The sequence below is a fragment of the Oryzias latipes genome, chromosome 16 (genome assembly GCF_002234675.1).
Source record: "Oryzias latipes chromosome 16, ASM223467v1".
Taxonomy (NCBI): Eukaryota; Metazoa; Chordata; class Actinopteri; order Beloniformes; family Adrianichthyidae; genus Oryzias; species Oryzias latipes.
Genome location: NC_019874.2, coordinates 5,847,643 through 5,867,585, shown reverse-complemented (window position 1 = coordinate 5,867,585; position 19,943 = coordinate 5,847,643). Strand labels below are relative to the sequence as shown.

At 44.4% G+C, this 19,943-nt stretch overlaps 1 protein-coding gene across 7 annotated transcripts in view; it reads right to left on the bottom strand.

Moving 5' to 3' along the window:
• Positions 1 to 222: 222 nt before the first annotated feature.
• The window catches only part of LOC101162865 (neurocalcin-delta A), a 71,878-nt gene continuing 52,157 nt past the window's right edge, over positions 223 to 19,943 (bottom strand). For all 7 annotated transcript variants that reach the window (XM_011484877.3, XM_011484879.3, XM_023964094.1 and 4 more), the window contains 4 exons: positions 11,099 to 11,509; positions 2,965 to 3,070; positions 2,488 to 2,607; positions 223 to 1,721 (listed from right to left, as the gene is read on the bottom strand). In XM_011484877.3, coding sequence (XP_011483179.1) covers positions 2,510 to 2,607; positions 2,965 to 3,070; positions 11,099 to 11,476 — 582 coding nt within the window. In that variant the 5' untranslated portion in view covers positions 11,477 to 11,509 and the 3' untranslated portion in view covers positions 223 to 1,721; positions 2,488 to 2,509. The remainder of the gene's footprint in view (positions 1,722 to 2,487; positions 2,608 to 2,964; positions 3,071 to 11,098; positions 11,510 to 19,943) is intronic.

Sequence of the window (19,943 nt, the reverse complement as noted above, 5' to 3'; positions counted from 1 at the left end):
TGAAGATCACAAATCATTGAAGAAAAAAGGTTCAGAGCACTGTCTAGTGGGTCTAGATGACCCAACTCCCAACGTTAAAGTGCCTAGGATAGCACAAGGGTTACAAAACAGGGCTCAGTTTCCTTACTTTCATTGCCAGAATGCTTTTTGTTGTAAATATTTGTGAAATGATTTACAGTATTTGTTCCTCAGAGTCACAATAAGCAGACAAACGGAGGGATATTTGCACACAAGAACTTCATTTTGGCTTTTTATTGACCAAAAAACAGCATCCCGTGTTCTAAAACTGCAGTCACTACACACAGGATACTTTACAAAAGCTACAAAATGCAACAATTACAAACATGTTGTTCAACAGATAACAATTATGCAGTGTAAATTTACACAATACTGGTTTGTTTTAATTTGGCACTTGATCACAATTTGCTAATTTGTGCTTTGACAGAAATATTACACCTGAAACATTTCTTTGAATAAGAAAAGGTGATCCATTTAGACTGTATATAAAAAGATATACAATATAAGCAACACACTGTGACAGAATCATATTACCTGGTTCTGGATCTTTTATTTTATATCAAAAACGATTAAAACACCAGCATTTTTTATTTTTTCAAATTTAAGAGTTGATCTAAAACCGACGCAGTGATGTGAACAGCTTTAGCTGTGGGATTACATTCAGAGCTGATCCTTCCTAAAAATGTAACTTCACTTTATCCGTCTGAAGAATTCACCAAAAGTCGGGGTCACGAATGTTTGCAAGAAGCCGACGCCAGCCTGTGTGCCATTCCGCCGGCTGGTTGGTGTTGATGCATTTACATGGAAAACACTAACATGCGCAGAAGTCACATGCATTGTGTTTTGTTGGCCGGCATGCCCCTGCAGCCAGCAACCGGATCAACATGCAGCATTTCAAAACGTCAAAAAGTAGGAGTGAAGAGGAGTTCCCAAAAATGCTGGGGAAAAAAAAACGGTTTGCATGCGTGACATCTGGCATAAATATACAAACATGTTCTATTTCTAATACCATCATAATTATTTCACAACATTTGGTCTGTACTGAGTATTCAGGATGTGCACTTTCAAATATCTACACTAACGTCAGATTGCTGCAAAAAACTACTTTCCCAGACTGAGCTTGAGCACAAAAACACCTCCTCTGCTGATATGAAAAACAAAACACAGGAACAGATGATGGGGAAAGGGGACTCTCCTCTTCCTTCATTACATAAGGAGACACAACCACACCATTGAGTGGGGCACATATGCATAGCAGCACACATGTTTGCTCCGTCCCAGCGCAGCGTATCCAACAGTCCAGACGTTTGCAGAAACACAAACACCGTGTCACAGCATGGATGAGGGAACGCATTGAGAGTGAAGGGCGGGTCTTCTCTGCTCCTCTTCACCACCGTGTGCCTCAAACACCCTCCAAAGTAGAGTGACGGAGGCCCCCAGGTACACCACAAAGAGTACAGGTCATTCTGCTTATTTACACGAGCCTAATGGGGGAGGGGCTTTACTGGAGCTTGGAAAGTGTATGAACAAAATGTAATGAATGGGGGGGGTAAATGGACAATGCGGCTCCTGTGCCCTTCTTTTAAAAGCCCTCAGCACACGTTAAAGTCCTGACATCTTTATCATCTTCATCTGGTCTTTCTTTCTCATCAATCTGCTCCAAGCTGGAGAGGTTCACATCTTCAGCGTCGGCCAGAGAAGCGCTGAGGAAGCAAAGAGCCAGAGTCAGGAGAGGAACAGCCAGCTGCTGTGATCATCAACCAGCAACTTTAGCTTCTGTAGGTGCGTGGCAATGCAGAGCCGAAACTGTGAGGGTGGGACATCGTCACGGCAACTGCATAGACACAACCCTTCTTAATGACAGGTGTATCAGAGGAGATCGGATTTTTTAAGGCCTGTGGATCCACAGCATCCTCTGTCTTCACAAAGAATGACTCTGTTCTGTTGAAATGTTCTTGTCTGCGTGTGAAAGTATAACTTTTAATATTCCAAAGCGAGATTTGTCAGCAGGACTGCCATGGTAACAGTAAATACCAGCATACAGGTTTCAGGTGGTAAGTGATGCCATGTGGATGGGTAACGTTCTAATCGAGACAGACACTGAAGCCAGGTGTGGCTTCTGCCATTTAGATTTTCTGGTTGTGAAGCTGCAGAAAAACAAGGAACGGTAAGCTCCTCGTTCTTTTTTGGAATCTCTATTTTTCTACTCATTTTCACACGTAAACTCTTGAAAAGTCAACAGAATAATTCCATCATCAGAAAAGGGACGAGTGGAGTAACCACGGACTCATCAGCTCCGTAATACCAGCCACCTCCTCCAACACTACAGAGGTGCCGAGGCCTGGCCCGCGCCTCCACCAGAGAGAAGAAGAAACAAAGCAGACACTGACTGCACTCCTGCAGTCGCACGGCTTTTCTGCAACAACTTCATCAAAGTTCAGCACATTTGTATCCGAGTGTGGGTCTTACCGACTGTGTGGGTGCCTCAGGTTCAGAACTGACCGGCGCTGCTGGGGTCGCACTGCAGCAGGCGGACAATGGACGGGTCACTCTTTGCTCCTTTGATGAACTCTTCCAGAGAGAGCTTGCCTGAAGCACACAGAGTCAGGAGACAGTCAATCCACGCTCTTCAGCGAAAAACAAAAGAGGTGTTAAATAAGAACTAAGACGATCATCCACGATATTCAACACGTTCAGAGGATGAGTTTCCTTTATGATGCTCACTCTCACCAACAGGTGGCAGTATTGAGGCACTTATTCTAAAAGCTGGGTTCTGCCTCTCCGCCTTTAAATTGAAGTGTTTCTTTTTATTAAATAATAATAACACTATGATAATCTGTTTGGCTATAACTGTGTAGATAGCTGGGAATATGACAACAGGGCCGTTTACTCCTAGATCCAAACGGTGAAGTTTCCGTTCTTCACCATCTGTTCGGGTCGTCCTACCGTCCCTGTTGGTGTCCATCTGCCTGAAGATCTTCTCTGTCCTCTTCTCAGGCGTTGACTCGTCCTCAGGCATTTTCATCACAGAGGACACCATCTTGTATATCGCCTGCACACATACACACGTTCACAGGATAAAGTAAAAGTAGAGTAAGCCTTTTGGAGATGCTGAAGAATAGTTCCGCTCAGAATGTTCTGATGGAGATTTATGCAAAGGAAGAAGAAAGATCACACAGATTTTTCAAAATGCAAAGCCATCTCTAAATTTGTGTGTGAAAATGTGGGTTTAGGGTGTGTTTACATAACGATTGGTTGCATCATAGCTTTTGTTTTTTCGCTGCTCATAACACCGCAGGGCCTTAGGGCTGCACACAGGCACAACTCATGTTTGTTCCAGAGTGAGAACTCTGCCACCTGAGCTCCAGTCTGCTGTCAGGTCTGCAGAACTTCTGTTGCACCATCACTGCTGCTGCTCAAGGAGGAGAATCAGACCAGCAGAGTTGAGGACCACAGGCCTTCATAACATGTAGTTTGGAAGGAATAACACAAACTACACTGGAGGCTCTTTTTCAGTTGATCATTTTTAAAAAAGTCATACGGATGAAAGACAAATGAGTTTATCTGCAGAGAAGCTCCCAGATGAATGAAGACCTCCTTACTGCGACTGCTGAAAGACACACGCACATACACACAAGGACACAAACACATGCACACACTCAAACAGGCGCACATGCACATTTGCAGACTCAAACACATGCATGTACTACGCATCCTTTCACACAAATACAATCACACACAGATATACGCATACAGCCCGTCAGTGTTGTCAGTCTGCCCTGCTGTTGTTCGGGAAACCGTGGATAACGGCGCGCTCCCTGTAATAAGGAGGCGTATTGAGGGGATGGGAGCTGACATGTGAACACAGCAGGGCCGATGGTGATTACAGTGCAGCCAGAGCTCTGTACAGGTGCTGATTATGCTGCCTATTACCCAGCAGCAGGACGGCAGAGCTCAGCGGAGCCGAGGGGCGAGACACAGCGGCACTTCAGCTGTGTCCCAAAACTCTGCACACCGATCTGACTGAGCGTTAACCAACACTGCATTTGAAACACCGTTTACCTCAAACTAAACCGAGCGTGATCCTATTTAACTATTATCTAACCAGACAAAGACACATTAAGATCAAGATCTCAGATTCAGAGGCGACCTAGCAAGAGGTCAACAGTGTCAACAGGTAAACAGAAGAGAAAAGACAATAATCGTTCACATTAAACAAAAGAATTGTATGCAGACGTTTTTTAAATTACATTTATTTAAGGTTACATTAGATCTAAACAAAACCACAAACTAATTACAGTAAATACTCCTTTTTAGATGAAGAAAACCGAAAAAATTAAGAAATCAGAAGTTTCTGAAGGTGGTTGGATATTATTCTAAACTCCCCATTAAAGCTCATCTGAGCAGTTTGTTCTTTTCTTTTCTTTTTTTTTTACAAATTGAGTACAGCAGGTACCAGCAAACACTGACAGGTGACAGTAAATCACCCGTCACCACACTTTGCGGTGTTGAATCTTTTTGGACAAAAATCAGAGTGCAGCTCAAAAAGAATTGTTCAGCATCTGCCATCAGCTGACCCGCGTCCTGAAACACACACCAGCCTGACTCTTAAGTCTTCCACTTGAAGGATTCTGTCAAACTGAAGGGATCATCAGATTCATTTCTCTTCTCGCGTTTTGTCCCTTACGGGCTCACGGGGCTGCTGGAGCCTATCCCGGCCACTTACAAGCAAAGGCACAGGACACCCTGGACAGGTCGTAAGTCTGTCGCAGGGCCACATATCACACACCCATGGAAAATTTAGAGTTGCCAATTGGAGCATGTTTTTGGACGGTGGGAGGAAGCCAGAGACCCCGGAGAGAACCCACGCATGCACGGGGAGAACATGCAAACTCCACACAGAAAGGTCCCCCATTGATGTTGTGGTTCAGGTCCTCCAGCCAGGACTTGAACCAGGCGTCTTCTTTCTGTGTGAGGCAAGAGCGCTAACCACTGTGCCACCATGCAGCCCAGATCATCAGATTCTCCACATGAAAAACAGATTTTCTTCGAACGAACCCTTTAAGCCATTCCACATGCCGTGCCACACAGATCAGTAATTCTCCACCTCAGTTCTGCCTCCTGCTGACAGGTGGTGTCCTGCCGGGTCCGAGTCCCACTCTGAATGGACAGAGCAGCAAAGACCAGCAGTCTGTCTGCTGCAAAGAAACACTAAAACCCATTCAAGACAGACACATATGACCAATCAGAACTATTGACTGTATATGAGGACTGGAGTGAGTGAGTGTGACATCACTTATGGGTTAATTCCAGCTCAAACCAAATGAATTCATTTTTTCGAGATAGGGACACCGCAATGTTGGACCGTCAGAACGCAGGGATTGGTCGGAGTCGGTCTGAGTCTATGAAGGGACTGTCATGCCTTCCCTGCAGGAACCCCCCCAAACAGGAGCCCACCATTGTCTCCTGTGACGCGGCCCAGGTCCCACTCATAAAACAAACACGGCTCATGACTGCAGAGCCATGTGGCGCAGAAGAGAAAGAAAAGCTTCATGTTGAGTCTGTCACCTCCTTCTATGCAGAGAAAACAGACAGACAGGTCATTCATTTCTCTGCAACCATGACCAGCTGAGCACCGTTTTAGTTGCTGTGCAGAAAAGCAGACACTAACAACTCTCACTCAGCTAAGCGCTTCACAAACGCGTCTGCTTCTGCTCACAGCAGTGGTCTGTTCATCACTCCTCTACGGTGGCCCTGAAGTGCAATTTGAAAAGGGAAAAGAGAATTCAAAAATGACATCAAAACATTCTCTTTTAAAAACAAAAGTAATTACCAAAAATCAAAATAAAATGTCAAAAAAATGAAACACAATAAAGAAACAGGAAGAAATGGGTACAATGGGACATCGCCGATTGGATGATGGTGTTTGTCCATCATTTCATCCGAAAGTTATTTGGCATGAAGCGATAATGGATTTGCTCCGTACTGATCATAAAACGTTTATTATCTGCAGACACTGAAGACGCATTTGAAAAAGGTCAATGTGTCATCATCCAATCAGTGATGTCCTATAGTACCAACCTTTTACGTTTCCTTAATGTGCTCTGTTATTATAAAATTTCATTTTGACTTCTGGAAATTTATTTTCCGAAACATTTATTGCTTTTGGAATTGTGTTTTGGTTTCAGTAATTTTGATTTGATTTCCAAAATAAAACTTAAGTATTTCATTATTTGTTTCGCTTTTTTAAATTGTTGTGATCTTTAAAATGTCGAGTGATTTGTTGGTGTTGATGTGCACTTCAGGGCCACCGTACTCCACGCTTCCTCCCTTCTCCTCGCCCTCTGGGCTCATCTGCTCTGCCGACAGCTCTGCCCGCACCTCCAATCAGCGGCAGGCGAGCTTATGTATCCGCCCCCGATGAGCGCAGGAGGCAGTTTCATCACCGAGTCTGCGTTCAGGCTATCATCTGAAGAAGAGCCGAGCTGCCTGTGATCTGTCCCGGTCAATTACTGCCACAGCGAGGCTAATTATGAGCATCAGCGGCTTTTACACACTCTCTGCAGGAGTGAACATTAACTAGCTGGAGCGAGTCGCAGCCCTCTGCCACACTGGGAAACGGAGGCAAGTGCGAACACAACTCATGGTGACAACAGGCAGAAATGAACAGCAGTGGGCTTAGCTCAAACAGACACACAGAAAAGTGATGCTTTCAAATGCGCCTTTTCTCAGTCTGTGAGCTTCAGCTTCCTCATCCCAGCTGACGGCAGATGGCTTTGCTGCTTTCACAGGTTGTGAATACTAGAAGTGTTTCCCAGAGTCATTGTTGCCTTTCTTTGTCGGTTCATTCACGCCTGACCTCTGGAGGAAAGGAAGCACTCTCCTCCAGAGAACTGCTCCTGACAGGGAATCAAACGCCACACCTCAGATGTGATTCTGCCTTACAACGCCAGTGGAACAGCTTTCACTCTATTTATTTAGTTTCTACAACCACGGTGGGGGTTGTGACAATCACACACGCACAGGATGAAACTGTGGTGCAGAGGGTCGACCTCTGACCAAAGTTTCTCTCTCAGGTTTGGTTCTAAGCTCGTGTGCTAAAGTTTCCTTGGGCAAGACACTGAACCCCACTTTGCTCCAGTGGTTTTAGGTTGGCAACAGTGTTCAGCAGTGGAGTGTGTGAATGTGTGTGCACATGTGTGACTGTGAAGCACTTTGGGCCTTAGAGGAAGGGGTTTAAATAAATAACTGTCTTGTTTGGTTAAGATTTTTTTACAGTAATTTAAACTAAACAAACATGTACCTTTTAATAGTAGAATTAAGGTTTTTTTAAATAAAGAAATGGAAAAGGTTTTGGAGCTGCACTTTGTGTGATGGTTAACACTGTTCCCTCACAGGGAGAGGGTCCTGGTTCAAACCCCAGCTGGTCCCTTTCTGTAGAGTTTGAATGCTCTCCTCACAGGTAAATGTGTGGGTTCCTGAGCAGTGGGTGGGGCATCACCCAAGTGGACAGAGGGAAACTGAGAAATATGACGACTTTCAGCTTATTTTACATGGGTTTATTTCAAACTGATGCAAAAACGTAAAAAATAAATCAACCATAAAACAGCAAATGTCCTCCTAAACGAGACAGAAAGGATTTTAAGTTGCAGCTCACTGAACCACAATCAAGGTTCAACACTTTTGTAAATCTCAGAGGATAAAACAGATGAAGTGTGTCATGCGTGAATGAAATAAAGAGAGAGAGTGTGTATGAACGGAGAGGCCCCAGACGTGCAGCTCCAACAGCTCTCCGCAGGATGACCCACCTCCGATCAGTGTGGAGATTTGTCACTTTTTCTGAGACGGCGGTGAAAACACGGCTGCCTCTGGTCTGCCTGTGTTGGTGGTTTCAGTTCTTAATGTGCAGGTTTCATGTGCTCCATGTCTTTGTGAGTCTGCAGCGCTGACAGTGGGAGCTGTCAGTCTCAAGTGTTTATCAGTTCAGCCTCGTCACAGATGGACGGGTCGATGCGATGCGGCGGCCCGGTCTGCCCCCCCATGCTCTCATAGGACATTCTGAGATTGCATTAGCCTGCAGAGGCAATTCATCGAAGACAGGAAACTTGTCTTTTAACTTTTCAAGTTTTCCGTGTGCAGAGGAAGATTTCCAACCTGGAGTGAAGATACCTCGACACAGAAGAAGCGTTTCAGAAGACAGGGAGAAGCTGGAGATGGCCCTGAGATGGACCCGGCGACCAGCCCCCCAATGCTGAAACGATTCAGCACAGACCCCTGCTTCATCTGCATTAGAGTTTCTGCTACACCCATGATTCTAGTGTTCATGGTTTAACAACAAAACAACTGCCCCATAATTGGAGCAGATCCTTAATAGCAGTAATTTATTTGCGCTCACACCAGCTGCTTCAACACTGAACCTGTGAGCAGCAGGCGAAAGCGTCTGAGTCACTGCTTTTTGTTCAGCCTCACGTCTGTGGAAGTGGGCAGAGGCAGCAGAGTTGTCAGGATTGAGAAAAAAAAGCGTCAGAGGGAGGTCTGAATCGTGACTGTCTAGAGGCTGGCAGACCGCTGTCGCTTTGAATCAAAGACAGAAAGTGGAGCATTGCACTTTAGTTTCATGTGGCGACTAAGACAAGCGGTCCTGGAAGCTGACAATGTTCAAACAGGTTTAAAGCCATTGCTGTTGTGTCAAAACAGCCACAGATGACAAACTTTAACAGGAACCAGGAAGAAGCTGCAGCATGAAGTTTTTCCTGGAGTAAAAAAGGGACTTCACTTCCTTGAAGCTACCTTTTTCCTGATAATATGCAGCGACTTTCCAAGTAGAAAGACTCATGTTACTGCAGTATCCTAATGAGCATGATGCAGACTTCCTGCGTCAAGACATGACCCCCATTCCAAAGACGGGAAGAGTTTCCTGTCCAACGGGAGGATATCAAGAGACAAACTTGGAGCAGAAAGAACTGCTGTCACGTAAGTGTGGGGGAAGTTTAAAAAAAACTGTAATGCGACACACACATACACACATGCGCCTGTTTGTTCCAGTAATTGTTTGTTTACTTGGAGAGCTTTTGTGCAGGAAATGGCTTCTCCTGGTCCTGTTTCTGTCCTCTGTTCTCATTTCTTTCTCATCAGAGAAAGAAATCAGATGCTCCAAATTAGATCTAATGGGACAAAACCAACAAAGCAGGATGCTACAAAATAACTGAATACAACCTTTTTTTGATCAATTCAATTCTTTTTTCTTCATAATCTTCTGACTGTTACGTTTGAATCTAACCCAAGAGATCATCAGTTTCAGTCCGGAGCCTCATCAAGCAGGTGATTTGATACTCAGGGATTAGCCTGAGATTCTCTGATGTCTGTGAAGCAGATGGAAAAACTCCACCTCTCTCATCTTCGTTCTGATCCAAGCCACATTTAAATAAGAAAATAGCAAACAAGCCTTATGCTTTTTACAAAACTGCTTTTAGTGTTTTATCATCTGTGCCAGCATGAAAGCTGCTGTGAAAGCGAGGTCATTCTTCTTGAATGACCTCCTATGGAAGTCTAATAAATGCTGCGTTAAGAATACAGTGGCAGAAATGCTAGCAGAACAGCATTAAGGAGTCACTGACAAAGCTGTGGTAAACATCTGATTCTAAGCCTTAGTCACAACTGCCCTTACACATTGATACGGGCGAAAAACGGGCACACCTGTGTGGGACACGCAGGTGACTCACAGAAAATGTTAAGGTTGTAGACCGCTCTGTGAACCTGTAGAGCAGAATGGTTCATTCACATTTTTTCTACACGCATGCCGTGGGCGACAGGTCACAGTGAACACTTAAACTTCATTCAAAGGTAAGTAAGGGCGAAGTAGGTTTGACATAGCCATGTTGCATAGAATTTTCATTTTTGAAACCCCCTAAACTTTGTGCACAGAGCAAGGAGCCCATTAGTGCTATTCTAGTGAAAGTGTGCGCACATTTGTCCAGCCTGACTAGTAAAAATGAGGAAATAGTACAGAGTGTAGTTTGTGTGGACATCATACAGGCATCCTACACACATTTCCGTATTACCTGCACACCCATGTGCAGTGCCAGTACTCGCACCTTACTAATGACTAGAGTGTGACGTAAGGTCATTGTACGACCGCATCACTTTCACATCCTAAGTGTGTGTAACTTACATTAACCTTATGTATTCTTCTTGACACATTTACCACACACACGTCAATTGTACATTTCACTTTCATGACATCCCTTAAGAAGGCCGTACGAGCCTCAAGGGAACTACAAAAAACAGAAGATGCCCCCCTCTCTTCAACCCTCCACGGTCATGGACAACCCAAAAACCTGTACAGGTCAACCCTACGTACAGGTACATGTGACTGACACCTAAGGACCATTTCAAACAGGATGTCGTTGTGTCCTTGGGCAAGACACTCCACCCTCCTTGGCTCCAGTGTGGCTCCACTGGTGTGTGAATGTGCATGCATGTTCCCGGTGATGGTCAGAGGGGCCGTAGGCGCGAACTGGCAGCCACGCCTCTGTCAGTCTGCCCCAGGGCGGCTGTGGCTACAACCGTAGCTTACCATCACCAAGTATGAATGAGGAGTGAATGAATAATGGACACAATGTAAGCGCTTTGAGTGTCTTGAAAAGCACAGATAAATCTAATCCATTATTATTATTATTATTATTTCATCTGCTTTGTTTGGCAAACTGAGAACTTTTTCTGCATTTTGACTGGTTTTAAAAGTTAGAAACAGGAGCTAGGAACACTTCTTCTGTCAGGGGCCCTTCCTACTGGTCAGTTTAGGTCAAACCTTTGTGAAAAGACAGCAAAACAAACCTTTACTGATTCCAATATCAGTAAAGGAATAACAGAAAAAAAAAATCTTAAGAAAGATCAGAACTCTATGTTAAAGACAAGACAGTTGCATGTTACCAAACAGCATCCTTCAACGCTTCACCTATAGGAGTTCAATTAAAATCAAGCTGTCTGTGTTGACACTAGGATAGGTCTATAATAGAATGAATGATGAATGAATGAATGAATCTTTGATATTGGATTGGGCACATTTGAATCCACTAACCTGTACAATCTCCAGCATTTCAGCTTTACTGATGTAGCCATTCCCGTCCAGGTCGTACATACTGAAGGCCCATTTCAGCTTCTGCTCCAGCTTCCCACGTGATGTCACGCTCAGCGCAATGATAAACTCCCTGAAATCTATTGTCCCGTCGCCGTTGGCATCAAAAGTGCGAAAGACGTGTTCAGCAAACTTTGAAGCGTCTCCGTAGGGAAAGAAGTTTCCGTAGATCTTTTTGAACTCCTCCATGGAGAGGTTCCCGCTGGGGCAGTCCCTCAGGAAGCCCTTGTACCACTCCTGGATCTCATGCTCGGTGAAGTCGGTGCTCTCCAGCAGGTCTTGCATCACCTCAGGTCGGAGCTTGCTGTTCTGCTTCCCCATGTTGATCTGTCTTGTCAACCACTTTACCTAAACCTGCAGAGAAGAAAGAGGTTCGTGAAAGAAACGGTAGAGGGTGTTCACCTATGGAGCACCTTTCCACATAAAGTGCACACAGCCTCGTTCACGTGTACATTCATGAACCCCACAAAACACCAGGTAGGCCATTGGGAGAGACACGGAATTCAGTCTCTTGCCTAAGGACACTTTGATACACGTGGGGAAACTGAACCTGCAAAACCTGAAGCAAATCCTAAAACCCAATTTTTAAAACCCTGCCTTACAGCCAGAACAAGCCTGTCCTCTGAAATTGTTTTTATTGCTTTTAGTTGTGTCTTCATGTTGCAGCCTTTCCTCGGAGTATCGTGGTTCACCTTTTGCAATCTCGCTGTTTTGCAGATTTCTTTCAGTGTATGCCATTTTTTCACAGTGCACTCTGTTCTGAGTTCTGACTGGCTGTAGACCTTGCTAATTAACTTCATCTGTGTGGCATCTCCTGTACAGAATGAATTCAGTTTGCCAGATAAGTCTTTGATTGAAATCAGATCCTTGTTTTCTTTCTATACTGTAATCCTGGACTCGTTTTTCAATGAAGGTTCAAACTGAGAGTTTAAACAAGAGATAAAGTGTGAAAATGTTCACGTCTGTCTGAGAAAAGTGTATAAAGTGAATAATGAGGGCTTTTACAACCTTAAAACATCTGTAATCCTACTGTGTGGGTTTCACTTATCGTGGGTTATTTTAAAAACGTAACCCCCATGATAAACGATGGAAGAGTTTAGCCTTATTCAATTCATTTTTATTTGAGTTTTTTCAAAGAATCATGTTATTTGTTGTTTCCATTATCAAATAGATACAAAAGATATATCAAGTCCAAGCTATATAGATCCACAGCACACTCAAACCTCTGTGTGAATCAGCAAATCAACACGTAGCTTGTGATTCATTAAGTATCTTTGCTTGCCTAAAAAGTAAAACTGAGAGCAGCTTAACCATCCCAGGGTTTAAAACGACTCCCTTTCAAAACTAATGAAACTTTCCATGGAAAAAGAGCTGTTGACTTTGAGCACACACAGAGCCATATGCCCAGCATGGCTTTTATTACTCAGTAAAATCTCCTTGCGCACACTAAACGAGCCTCAGACGCTTGGGAAGGAAACCTGCTTTGGTCAAATGACCTGTGAAATGACGTGTCTGATCAAAACTCCAGATTCATCCCCACCTGACAGACGATGTGCTGCAACTCCTCCTAGAATCACCTAATCATGTTTGTAATGCTCAGCTTTATGAGCAGATAAACCTTTATAATCCTCCCTGCAGTGTTTGCACTCAATTGAAACGTTAAATGAGGAATAAAACACAGAAACAGTCGCAGTGATGACTCATTATCTTCAAGCATTTCAGCTGGAAAGAAGGGACATAGTATTCTGACAATAAAGCACCAGTGCTCATAAAGGTATCTGTTTGCTCAATGTCTGTTATGAAGTCTTAAAGCTGAAAAACGACAGCATTACCTGTAGATTACAGCAGGAGGAAGAAATAAGAGCTTTTACTGATGAAAAGCAAAATGATAAGAGAGCAGTGAAAATAGACAGCAGTAACCAAAAGTGTCTTATTCATATTTGTTACCCAACAGGAAGTGACCAATCTTGTGGAGAGTGTATTCTCATCCTGACAGAGTTTGCGTCTGTGACAGAAGGGTGTGAATGTCCTTAAAAAGTTGAATTGGAGGGAGGGTGAAAGGACCAGTGTGGTTCCTGCAAGCGGATGTGACTGGAGCTCAGTGTTCCCCCAGCAGAAAAGAAATGTAGTTGTGTGTGGGGGCTGCACAGTCACTGGCACCCTCCCCTCACAGTGAGAAGCCCCTGGGAGCTTCCTGTGTGGAGTTTTCATGTTCTGCCCACAGTCCAAAAACCTGCTTCAAAGGTTAATTCGTGACTCGAAATTGTTCAAGTGCAGGCGAAAGATGGCCAAACCTGTACTGGATACGCAGGTGGCCCACAGGAAATATCAAAGTTGTTGACCGCCTTGGTGAGTCCGATGAAGGAAAATGTTCATGCATATTTGTTCTACAGGCAGGCCACGAGCGACAGGCTGTGCAAGGACTTTTAGAAAACACAAGGGTAAGTATGGGTGAAACAGAAAAGATGCAGGGACGCTGTACAAATTTCTCATTTCTTGAACCCCCCCTGACCCCCCTCAAGGAGCCTGCTAGTGCTGTTCAATGATAAGTGCACACCCCTTGTGGGCAGCCTGTCAATTATAAATAATGAAATTAGATGATCAGTGTAGCTTGTGTGAATGCACAGGTGTCCTATGTGCCCTTACATATCACCTGTTCACCCCATGTGTGCCACACTTGCACGCGGTCACGGTATGACAGTGTACCTTCACAATACACTTTTTTTTTTTTTTTTTTTTTTTTTTTTTAACTTGTCCTGTCCAACAGCTAGGCAAACAGATGAGAGCTGAGGGCCTCTTGTGTTGGACATATTTTATTTTAACAAGAGGGGTTATTCATCTTCAGACAAACCAAAGGTATGTCTGAATAAACCCCTTTTGTAATTGAGGCCAAAATTTATTAATTTCAATCATGTTTGAAAATCTTTGGTGTTGGACCGGACGGAAAAGGAAAGAGGGGAAGAAGAGAGAGGGACGTTAGAGAGAGGGGGGGGGGTAGGAGGGTGATAATAGGAGGGGAAGCAGCATAGAGCAGACAGGTTTACTGGTTGTTTATCGTTACGGTACGGTTCAAATGTAGTACAAAAAGGGCGGGGCCTGTTCACACACACTCAAATATTATCAACACACCTGCTAGCCGCAAAAATGTCCACATGTCAACATGCACACAAAACAGATAGTGTTCACGAACGCATACCTATGCCTTTAAACCAACTAGTGTGAAATCTTTCATTCATTCAATCATGCAAACTATTAGTGCAAAGGTGAGCTAACACCTGTGCTAAGGTGAGTGTATATGTTCTTCTAAAATGGATGGTGGAATGTGAAAAGAAGGAGGAGGAGCGCCCAGCCACCCCCACACCCATACCCCCGCCGCAGCAGCAGCGGCAGCCGGAATTCCCCCAACGCCACACGGGAACAGGCAGGGAACAACCGCCCCCCGGGCGACCAAGACCGCCACCCAGGCCAGGGCCAGCCGGACCGCCGCGAGGCCCCCAGAGCCAGAGAGCAGGGAGGCGCAGAGGGAAAGAGAGCGCCGCCCCAGCCCAGCCAGGAAAGCAGCCCCCCGCCGCGCCGGAAGAGCCCAACGCAGGGCCCCACCGGAGAGGGACGCCCACAGCCCCAGACGAGCACCCCACCACCACCCAGGAGTTCCGGGCATCCCCCCGCCCCGACCCCAGGTACGAGCCAGGACCCCCCAAGGGAGACCCGCTCCGCACTCCAGGCAGCCACCCACCCGGCCCACGGTTGGTCCAGGTAGGAGCAAGGCAGGGGCCCGCCGCCCCCGCCCAGGAGGGGGGAACCCCGGGGAAAAAAGGGCGGCCCACAAGGGATGTTATAAATATGGCCCGACCAGGCTCGGCCATGTTGGAAGTTTGGCGGGGCCCAGCGCCCAGGGGCAAGGACCAGGACCCACCCCCCAGGGACACGAACACCCCCGGCTCAGGTGTAATATGAACCCCCCCACCGTGCGGAGAGAGCACCGCCGGGCCCAGGGAGCCAGCACCCAAGGGACACGGCCGCCATCGCCAAGGGGCCCGCACCCCCCACCAGGGAAGGGGTAGGGGACAGATGGACCCAGGTCCCACCTTCCTTGTAAAATGTGTGTGCGTGTATGGGTGTTTGAGAGGGTGTTTGTGTGCATGTGTGTGTGTTTATGTTTGAATGTATATATTGAAGGGGGAGGGGTGTGTGTACTAAGGGGGGTGCAGTTAAAATTGGCGAGTAGGGCACTAAGGGGACATCTCCTGATTACTCACAGTGATGTCCCCTCACCCTCCACACCAAGGGGCCCTAAATGTCATTTCACAATACACTTTTCACGTGCACAACAACAGCACGTTGAATTTTTATGACAGCCCTTAAGGTGACAGCGGGAGCCAAAATGGAACTGCAAGTCACACCTGTACCCCCCTTGAGATGTGGCCGCTCCTCTGACCGACCCTCCATGGGCCTGGACAACCCAAAAACCTGCAGCACTCATATAGTTCAGCCCCCCTACAGATGCATGTGACTAAAGCACGAGGAACAACATAGCAAAGCTTCTGGAAAAGCATGGTGGAAAGGCCTCCGATGCAGGAATAACTTTGCAGATCTTTATGTTTATTTATGGGATAAGATGGAGCAACATGGTGCCAGTTTACAAGCAGATGGTTTGCTCAACAACAGAAGCTGTTCTTTGGTCTCACACGGGGACACTGAATGCTGTGAGAAACATTTGTAGGATTTTCCTTCTTATGGTCAGTATTTTGGAAAAACAACATCACAGAATACAATTGTTTTCAATAAACTCCTCTCTGCTAACAGATAATGACAAGTATTTTATATTGTTTATATGGTTGCTGTGAAGAAGAGGCAACACCAGCACAACGCTCCCTCTGTTTTCTACCAGTCCAGCAGGTCGACACATTCAAACCTTTCACAGCCGTGGATTTACTGGACCTTTTAAGGCTCATTTTAGCATGTTCATGTTATGTTTCATACCATTCCAGACCAAAAGCAATGAAGGATTTTCCAACTTCAAAGGACTTCTGTCAGGTTTCTTATGTCTGGGTCTAATGCTGGTTTCTCAAACTAACTTGGAAGCTATTGAAAGAAACCTAATAAATCTCTTTGACTGTTTTTGAAATATACCAGAATGTATTGACAAATCAGATGATGTGGGGCACAAAACATCAAACCCTCTGTGGATGGAAAGCATGAAGTGCAACCCTGAGCGGTTGCTGTGGGCGGGGAAGCAGACGAACTGACACGTATGAACAAACTGGATTTAAAACCGAACAGGAAACCGCATAATGAGTTCTTTTCAAATAAAAAACAAGAAATTGGGATAAAACGAGAGCACAAAAGACTGAGAGTGCGGATGTCAAGTCTGTGGGTGTCATGAATTAAGAGAAATTCTTTCATACTCAACAGCAGCTGCTTCATTAACCACAGCCATTTGGTTATTCATCACCAACTATTCCGTATTCATGCTGTGCAATTACATCCGTTTTCTAAGCTGACCTGTGACACTTTAGATTGTAGAAAAGGTTGTGCTAATTCCTTCTGAGTCAGTCATGAAAGCGTCGGAGCAGATGCTTCCTTTGCTACTGAAAGCTGCTCTAAGACACATCAGTCCAGCAGATCGTTAATTCAAATGCTGTTTTTTTTTCATGTTTTGTTTGTGTATGGGGAGTGCACTTAAGCAGCAGGTTGAATGTTTGGTATTCAATCGCTCCACACGCCAGCAACGCTGCAGACACTTTGTTTTATGGATGAAGCAGGTTGAAGTAAATAATGAGACTTCTGTCAGATGTAAGGCTGTGCTGCTGTTATCACATTTATGTAACAGGAGAGGTGCACGGACAGAATCGCAGCCTGTTCAGGCTTGTGTGGCATGTGAAGCTTAATGACATCAGGTGGGAGACAGGGTACACCCTGAACACTAGCATTTCTTTCTGTTAGTAACTTACATGCATCTTTTCTCTGTTCAGACATTTTTTCTGTTGTTCAAACTTCCTAACAAATGCAGCCATTCATAAATTTACCATCATTCTTCTGCCTTGCTCCAATTTGCAGTACCCCTCCACCTTTATTTCAGCCTACACATGACCAGCTTTTTTTTATGAAGCAATTTCCCTACTGTTACCATGGTAACCCTTTGCAGAATGGTACAGAATGGGTTCTCACATATCTGTCTAACTAACAGAACAATTCGTGACTGTGCGGTGCATGCAGGTGTATGAGAGCTGTGTGGGTGCAGGAAATCGAGGTGAGCAGAAAGCAGCCATTTGTGATTCACAGCAAACAAACAACAGTTCAGAGGGATAATGAGAACAAATCCTGAAGCAAAACAGGTTTCATAATCATTGTTTTGTTGCATTGGAACCCAACTTCTGTTGCAATGTTCTTCACATGATTCACATGAGTTGATAGTTACTTAGGGTCATTAAAATAATCTCAATGTCTTGTAGATACAGACTGTTGATTCTATTTTCATCCAGGCCAAAATATGACCATGTCTAAAAAAAGGTAAGAGAACAATAGATTTGGGTAAAAATCCCCTGTTTTGAATACATGAGAAGTGATAGTGGGGAGAACTGATTCTCCTTCAAAAGAGGAAACCAACAGCAGAAAAGACTTGTGAGCAGCCATCTGCATGGGTTGGTTGCAAGTGATAAATAAGACAAGAATAAATGCCAAGACAAACAAGCGACTGCAAAATCCATCCATCCATCTTCAGAACCCACAATGACTTTTTCAGGATCACGGGGCTGCTGGAGCCTATCCAGCTACTGTTGGGTGAAGCCGGGGACACCCTTGAACAGGTCGGCAGTCTGCTGCAGGGCCACACACTTACATGACAATCTAGCAATAATTTATAGAGTCACCAAATTACCTATGAAGGACGTTTTTTGGAATGAGGGGGGAAAATCCAAACATGCAAACCCCACACACAAAGGACCCAGCTGGGATTTAAATCAGTGTCGTCTGCCTGTGAGGCAAGTGAGCACTTCACCACTGTGCAACTAACTACTGCAAAATGTTATATGTAAATAAAAGTGGAGAACAAAAGAGCAAAGTACGGAGAGCTGTACAAGAACAGCTAGTCCTACTACTAGTCATAGCAGCAGTTAAAGCCTTAAGGCCGGTTTGTACTTCACAGCGATCAGCTATGGTATCAATCGTATCCACTATTGCACGGTGAACTGCGATGAACTTCTTAGTGGCGTTGATATTTTGATATTTTTCAAGCAACGCAATTGTCTCCGGGGTTTAGTTTGACGTGAAGGACATCTTGATTATACACTTGCCATGATGAGGCAGAGGAGGAAGTGGTGTGTTCGTCCACTAAGCAGAAGCAGGCAATACAGAGGCAAAAATAAATAAAATAAATAATAATTAAAAAAAATAATTGATTTGTTGAGTGCTGCAAGATACAGGATATGAGATCTCTTGTTGTCGGCTCTGTGTGTGTGAAGTTAGGTATTTCCTAACTTCTTCGATTAAGTTTTCATCAGCAGCAGTTTTAAAAAGACATTTGTCTGGACAGAGTTTGCTCCATGATCGCGTCCTCTAATCACTCAAAATTAAAACATACAGGTTAAAGGATGCGGTTTGCACACAATTGTACCATGGGCGTAAAATTCAAGTGGCGGATGATGTCATCAGCGGGTCACATCTTTGACCAATATAACCAGAGCGATTACAAATCGCTTTGAAGTATAAACTGGCCCTAAATCACATACATTCGTGGGTGGTTGACCTGTATGGATGCTGTGGGTTTTGGGATCGTCCGGGCCTGTGGAAGGTCATAGAGAGGAGCAGCTGCATCTTAAGGGAAGTGCAGGTGTGTCCTGAAGTTACTTTGAGGCTCCTATGGCCACCTTAAGGGACGTCATGAAAATGGAATGTACCATTGTTGCCTGTGTGGTAAGTGTACTATGCATAAGGTAAATGTATGTTGCCTCACCAATTGGTCAACCCGTATTCGGTTGAATGTGACCAAAGCTTTAGCTGCTGTCCTAAAGTGAAATGATCAGTTGAAAAAAACAGAAAGTTAACCTTTTGAAGACATTAGAAAAAACTGTATCTTTAGCCATATTTTTAACACTATAGTGTGATCTTTTGGGGCTACTTGTGCATTTTTGACCTGCTAAAGCTGTGTGAACTGTGGGATTCCTTTGTTTTAGCAATTCCCTTTGATATAAGTTGTCTCTAATTTTATATTGTGCTTTGAAAAAAATCAGTTCTAGCAGCCATAATTTAAACATGTGTTGTTCTAAATTAACTGCAAGGTTTCACATAGAACTGGATGCAGAAAATCATGTTCAAAAGAACTACCACAGGCTAATCTGAATTTAGTGAAAGAGCATGATAAATCAACCAGGCTTCTATATCTGGCTTTTTCTGTGTTTATTAGCACAATAATGACATTTTCCATGTAATACTAATAAAGTATGGGACCAAGCAAGCCTGAAGACCATCTATCAAGTCCAGTAAACAACCAGAAAATGAATGAAAGTGATGAGGACTGTTTTAAATTTATAAGTCCTCAGTGCCATGATGTGGTCTGCAGCCAGACTGAAACCCTGCAAACACATTTACATTCAGTCGTTTGGCTCTTTTATGCAAAACAACTTTAAGATAAAGTACAAAACTTTGTGACACGTGATGCAGTCTAATTTAAAATTGTAAAAAATGTTTTAGCTGTAGGAATCACCTGAAGCAGCTTTTAAAAAAGATATTTTATATTTGGCCACAAACTTGGTTATGGAAGGGGTCAATGTTTAGCATTTTTCTGACT